This window comes from Etheostoma spectabile, chromosome 1, assembly GCF_008692095.1.
Source record: "Etheostoma spectabile isolate EspeVRDwgs_2016 chromosome 1, UIUC_Espe_1.0, whole genome shotgun sequence".
NCBI classification, from domain to species: Eukaryota; Metazoa; Chordata; class Actinopteri; order Perciformes; family Percidae; genus Etheostoma; species Etheostoma spectabile.
Window position 1 is genome coordinate 12,249,312 of NC_045733.1, and position 7,325 is coordinate 12,256,636.

The window sequence follows — 7,325 nt, forward strand, 5'->3', positions numbered from 1 at the left end:
TAACACAGCTGTATATTGTTAAGCATGAGAGGCAAACCTGTATTTGTACCAATGTTTCCGCTGTCGCGGCGGCCACGGCAAAAAACACAGAAGAAGTTATTGAATACAACTAACTTCAGTTCGTAGAGTAATAGCGTTCGAGACGGAGCCTGCTGGACCCATTCATGAGTCATCCGTCACTCTGTGAGTAAGTCCATCGCACTCCCCCTCTCTCCCTTAGTCTTTTAATCAGTTATTGTTGAAATCAAGTAAAGGAGCTTTCACCGAGATACATTTAAAAAAAAAAAATATCCTATGATATTTCAGATAATTTTCATTTACATGTGTTGCAGCTGTATGTATGTAGAGCATAGAACTTCAACATAAGAGGAATGCAGCACAATATGGATGTGAAAGCAGTTATGAATAGCCTATGTGAATATAAAATTTGTTTTGGTTAAAATCAACAAATAATCGTGATAATGATCGTAATCACAATATTGATCAAACTAATCGTGACTTTCATTTTGGCCATAATCCTGCAGCCCTAGTGAAACTATGAAAAAAATACTTAAAGTCTAAAAGAACTGAGTTATCCTTTGAAAAAAACTTGGTAAAAAAGAGATCACAAAACCAAAACAAAAAAGCCACTCGTCCACTTTTCCTCTGATTGGGGTGATGAGGTGTTGAGTTTTTGCCATCTATAAAATGACAAAAACAGACTTGTCTCCCTCAATGACAACATCTTCAAAATCCATTTACGCCTCAACTCAGGAAAACTCTCTCCCCGTATACGCCCTCCTCTATCGTCAATTTTTTTCCCCCACGTCAGGAGCTGTAGAAATCTTGGAGACTTGCAGCATTCCGGTCTCTATGATTCAACAAGATTGAGTGCCAATTTGAAGAGTACAGGCAACTTATAAACGCTACATACTGGGTGGGAAAAGGTCTGTGTGGAGTGGAGAAAAAATGACAAAGCTCCAGAATCCATTGTTCTACAGTTATTCTTCCAAGACATTAATGAAAGACATAGTGCTTTGGCTGCATGACATCAGGAGGAAGGCAAGACTCAAGGCTCTTTGGGTCGGATGTACGTACATTTGAGAATGTAGCGTTATTAGCGCACGCTGTGATACATTAGTTTACATCATTTTTACCTAACCTCCAGATCCTCGGGCAATCAGAGCCTGTCTCCGCCCATTATACCCTAAATTGCGCACATTTAAAGCACAATTAAATGGCCGATGTTAAAGAAATCCTGCTTGTTGCGTTATTTTGGCATTAGTGGTGGGGAAATGTATGTGCACTGTAACCAATTGTTAAGTACTTGTGCTATGATACGGCTGAGTGCAGGCTGCGATATTCCAACTGCTGATGATATGACTGTTTGAAATGATCCTGATGCCAATATTGTATGTTTTTATGTAATGTAGCGAGGAGTTTAAAAACTGTTGGAATGGAATGTGAACCCTGAGTGGGAGATTCAATGTCATCTTTGATTTCTTCCAGTAACTGTAATATTGCATGGCTGCTTAATCTGTAACGCTTAATGATTGAACTGAAAAAGTGTGATCCTTGTCTCCTTGGCCTGTCTTCGTCTTGCTGCCATTTCACCACGAGGCATATACAAGGAAATCCGCTCGCGGCTGGTTAACACCTTGCTTTTAAGAGGTGTAGAATTTGATTCGCAAAACAATGGTGCGCTGTCACAAGAGGTTTTTGTTCATACCACGGAATACATAATTAGGCGCACCTTATGCTTCTCATTCCCATCTCTTTATGGGAAACTCCCACTATCCCCTTTACCCTCCCATGAATGCATATGCATGACATGGAAAAGCGCCATTTTTTCAGCACCTGTGAGGGGCAGTCTGCGCTTTAACCTTAGTGCTGCCTGTTTGTACATATCTCTCCATGCTTTTACATGCACGTTGCAAAACAAATACGCCTAAAGTGGGCGCAAAAGCATTAGTACATCTGGCACTCTATGTCAGTAAAAAGAGAAAAAAAGCTGAAAAGTATCAAGAAAAATGAGATGAGATGCAAAAAAAGGAGGATGGACTAATCTTAAATATTTATATCTCAACAAGGGCAATATGATGTAGAAAGCCACATTGTTGTTAATCTGCAATGCTCCAAAACTGTAAGATACACAACAAAATCAGGGAGGGGGCAGAAAAAAAGAAAGTGCGTGCGTGTGTGTAAGAGAAGGTGACTCCACTACTCTTCTGAGTGTTTCCTGTGGTTGCTATTGATCCATTTTAACCTACAGTACTGAAAGACAAGACAAGAACACAGACTGACTCAAACAGGCAAAAGCTCACGCTCACGCTCACACACACACACACACACACACACACACACACACACACACACTAAAGCGTCTGTAGTGGAAACATCAATAGAACCAAAGCCATTCGTAATAATCACCAGAGAGGACTCTAACACAGCCTGCTCAGTTTATGCCAAACACTACCTGACAAACAAACAAAACAATACCCCAACAAAACAGCAGAGAGAGGATTACCCAATCCACTTGCAAGCTAATTAGCTTTACCCGTAAGGAAGAGTTGGCTGGGGAACAGCAATGGAAAGAGAAGGTGGGGAGAAAGAGGAAGGGGGGACAGGAGAAGACGGGAGAAGAAAGCAACCACCTCGAGTCTGACCTCATTTCCAGACCTTGCCTTTGTTTCTGCATGTGTGAGGGAGGTGTCATTGGAATCATGGGGTTTTACCTGACATCACACCAGAGAAAACTGCCTACACAACACATGATACCAAAGTACTGAATCAAACTTCTGAGGGTGGGGAACAATATTGAGATGAATGATGTATAAGTGTGTAATGATGCACCAACAGTTTGGTTTCTTTGGTCGAAAGTGCAGAATAATCCAGGAAAGGTGGCAGAATTAAACAAGGTGTCATTACTGCAGTGGCATCTCATTTGTAAACCCAGGCAATAACGCTGTAGTGTAAAAGATTGCACATTACTGTTTGAGAGAAATATATGAAACTTATGTTGAAACAGTGATTATACCTAAGAATGTTTTAATAGACGACCAGCAGATTTCACCGACAAATCAGCAAAACCACACTTTATGGGATCCACTATTAACAGTTACTCCACAATAAGTTTCGACTTTGGGAGAAAAACGGAAAGCAGAACCCCCAATCCTCTGCTCTGTGAAGTTATTTTTGTTTTAAATAGTCTCCATAAAAACCTCAAGCTATGTCCAAAACCTTACTCACTGCCCATGTTTCCTGGACACAGATTAAAAAAAAAAAAAATCTGTTAAATGTGATTATAGTAGAAGAAATCACTAATTGCAAGTTTGTTGATTGATAATCATAAGCTAGAACATTCTTTAAAGGTAATGCCAGCTACATTAGGACTTAATTACTACACAGCCAAAAACAGACAAAGGAGATAAAGTTAATGTAGTTTTCCCACCCAAAGGCAGTGATAACAAATTTCAGAATTTTCATTTTTTAAAAGTGAATAACATTTACAGTTGGTTTGGTACTGTAAATTACTTCTATTGGTGTTCATTCTTGTTAAGTGCACATAAGAAAATGTAGCCCTTGGTTTGTTTTATCATAAAAGGGTTTCTAAGATGGAATAACTCCTGATTTCAGATGTCAATCATGTCTTGTCTTCACTTCCTGCTGTTGATCCAGCAGTTGGCTTGTAACCTCATCTTCAGCTGTCTTAGTGCTGTTAGTGTGTTGACACCTGAGCATGATTATTATCCACCGGAGTGAAGGAATTAGAATAAACAACTCTGAAACAGGTCTGAGTGTGACATTAGTTTACTTTTATCTTACTTTTTCTGGTTTCCCCCTATATGGGTTTATATTGGTCCCATAATGATTACAAGTATAAGTGTTTGTGTGGGTGGGTGGGTGTATAAGTGTATCCAGTCAGTCAAACTTGTGTACCTGGGATGCGCTGACCCTTGAGAGGGTTGGACAGTGCCATGCCGATCTCTGTCATGCCGTAGCGTTCCAGCAGTGTGTGTCCTGTAATCTCCTCCCAGCGCTGCAGAGTGGGAAGAGGGAGAGCAGCCGAGCCCGAAACCATCAGCCTGGAGAGACGAAGTGAGGGCCAGTCATGAGGTAAACAAAACATGCTCCTAAAAACACATTCCTAGGTTAAACTATGCCATACGAACGTTGTGAAACATGAAAGGGATAATGTAGAGCGAGGTTGTTTCAGCAAATACAACCCCAGCAGGGTGATCAGAACTGCTTCTATGGCAACAGTGTGTTAAACTTAGCAACGGTCTGTTATCAAGAAAATAACAGAACGCATTCTACCTTCAAATTCAACCAAGCCATGTAATAAGTGGATTTAAAGTCTATCAGGAATGAAAATTAACAGAGGATCAAGTTGATAATGGCCTTGGAGGTTTATGAAATGCCTGTGAAATTTGAAAAAGGGGTAAACCATGTTTTAGATAATTAGGAGGACTATTTTTGTACATCCACAGTTCATATCATCTGCTGTGTTGTCAGACATTTGGATTTGATGTAAGTCAATGAGTAGAGGATTGTGAAAATATCGGCACAACACAGCCAATAAATTTAAAAAAAATACAGACACTACAAAAAACATTGATGACACAACATCTAACAATGTTAAAATAAAGTAAAATATGCAATTCTTTTATTACATTATTGCTGTGCATTATCAAAACATGGAGCTCTGCCCTTGTACAATTTGGACCAAAATCTCCTATAGGTGCTCAAGTGGATTTAGATTTGGGGACATTGGGGGCCAAAGTAGGGCTGCACAATTAATCAAATTTTAATCGCGATCACGATTTTGACTTCCCACGATCAAATTTGCGTGATAGAGCGATTCTTTTTTTAAAGCGTCATTTCATAGAACACTCCGGGTTTTTTGCAAAGCCAATCTACCGCTACTACCGTCTGCTAATGAGCTAGCCAGAGTAGTTCACTGTACCCCGTGCAGCTTAGTTTCTAGATGTAGACAGTCACAGAGGACAGAGTAACGGGAGGAAATTTCAACAGATAGCAGTCGGTTATACGTCGGTCTTAAGGTTTACCAGTTTACCAGTAAACGCAACATTTTGTCCTGTTTGTTGTTTTTCAGACAACAGCAGTGACCGGTGCTAGTTATCGTCTGTCAGCTGTTAGCTAATAGCGTCTGTTAGCTGTTAGCTCCTCTAGGACGCACCGGCGCTAATGTCCTCGCATCCGCTGCAATGCTGTTTATATGGATATAGTTTAATTTTGCGTTACATGACCCATTTCATCTGTAAAGCCGTGCCAGTGTTGAATCTCTCCTCTACTCTCTCTCCTCTTACTCTCCGCGCAGCCCCGCCACACAGCGCCGGTCCACATTTCTGACATTTGTCTACAGTTTTAATTTTTTATTAACACAGCTGTATATTGTTAAGTATGAGGGGCTAACCTGTATTGTACCAGTGTTTCCGCGGGTAACTCTGCTATCGCGGCCGCCACGGCGAAGAACACAGAAGAAGTTGTTGAATGCAACTAACTTCAGTTGGTAGAGAACAGCGTGTGAGACGGAGCTGCTGGACCTGGACCTGGACCAGAGATGTGACCCATTGCGAGAATATCGTAGTTCATAAAAATGCAGCGCAGTGAAGATACAGACGTTTCATACACACAACGTGTTTATCCGCCATTCGACCCGTGCTGGACCCGTTCATAAGAGTCAGCCGTCTCTCTGTGAGTAGCGTCCATCACACTCCCTCTCGCAGTTATAATAGCCTATGTGACAATACAATTTTATTTGGTTAAAATCAACAAATAATTGTGAGAATAATCGCGATCAAAATTTTGATCAAAATAATCGTGATTATCATTTTGGCCATAATCGTGCAGCCCTAGGCCATAGCGTATAATTCATCGTTTATACATAATCATTTTCATACTCATAAAAACCATTCAAGGACACTTTCAGCCGTGTAAGGAAGTAACTTGGTTATGTTTCCCCATGTATCTACGTTATTAGGGTGTTTCCTTTCATTTGTCACCATTCTGTATCTACACACACATACATTTATCCACAAATACATCAACCCATGAGTAAACACCTGTCACTGATCCCACAGCCAGTACCTGATCCTCTCTTTGCAGACTGCTTTGACAAAATCCTTGACGTGAGGCTGTGTGAAGTGCTGATCATAGTACTGGATCAGCTTAGAGTAGATAGTTGGCACGGCCATGAACACATTAACCGGGGGAGCCTTGGCGCTCAACAGCATCTCCCACACCTGGTACACAAAGAGAGAAAGAGGGAGAGACAGAAAGATAAGCACCACATATAACTAAACAGGGAGGAAGGGAGAGGAAGATAAGAAAAGGTGAAAAGGAAAGACGTATATCTGATGGATGGGGCCATGCAAACTAAATTATTACATCCAAATTTATTCTGTGAATTTTTTGTTGTTGTTTATTTGATGTAATGGCAGAGTAAGGCCCAGACAGTAGCCTCATACTAAACCTGTCAACGCAACGGCAAAAAAGACAAGAAAAAAAGATTTGTAAAGGTCAGAAGGAGGAAAACAGCAGACTGCTGTAGGGCAGACCCGACTTGTTGGGCAGTTAAAAGGCCTTCTGTATGGCTACTTTTGACAAATGTGCTTTTTGACTGCTACAGAAGGAGCCACTCATATCATCCACTGCATCAAGCACGCTGGTTTAAACACACAGGCGTTGATGTACATGAGCAAACATTGTGAACTACAAGCAATATAACTACATGCAAATATAAAAATACTGTTTAAATATCACATGAACTCACTTGTTCAAGGACAAAACTATTATACACAACCCACTCCACTCACTCCATCTCATCACGTGTGTGTGTGTGCGTGCGCGCGCACACACACACACACACACACACACACACACACACACACACACACACACACACACACACACACAGTCTGGGAACGTTGCGGTAGACGAAGGGAGGATGGGAAGACAGCATGAATTAAGTCAAGGTGAACGACAGCTTCTCTAAGTCTCCCCCCACCCCGGGAGACAAATGCTCCTCCCCAGCTGTCTTTCATTCCCCTCCCCTCTCAGTCTACCTATCCTCACTTCTTCTTTCATTCTACCTCCATTCCCCGAGTGGTTCTTTTTCATCCTTTACTTTCATCTCTGACCCCACATCTTCCCTTTATCTTTCTTTCTCCCTGTTTCCCTTCGCTCCCTATCTCACATTCACTTACCTTCTCTCTCCATTTCGTAATTTCCTGCTTCAATGCCTCTGCAGTCACTCACTCACACACTCACTCACACACTCACACTCACACACACACACACACACACACACACACACACACACA

General features: G+C 41.4%; 1 protein-coding gene across 1 annotated transcript in view; it reads right to left on the reverse strand.

The window, feature by feature from the left end:
- Positions 1–7,325, reverse strand: part of acsf3 (acyl-CoA synthetase family member 3) — a gene marked incomplete at its 5' end in the record, with an annotated part of 42,071 nt that overhangs the window by 25,903 nt on the left and 8,843 nt on the right. The window contains 2 exon segments of the mRNA XM_032517217.1: positions 3,919–4,064; positions 6,091–6,245. Of these exon segments, the coding sequence (XP_032373108.1) occupies positions 3,919–4,064; positions 6,091–6,245 (301 nt within the window).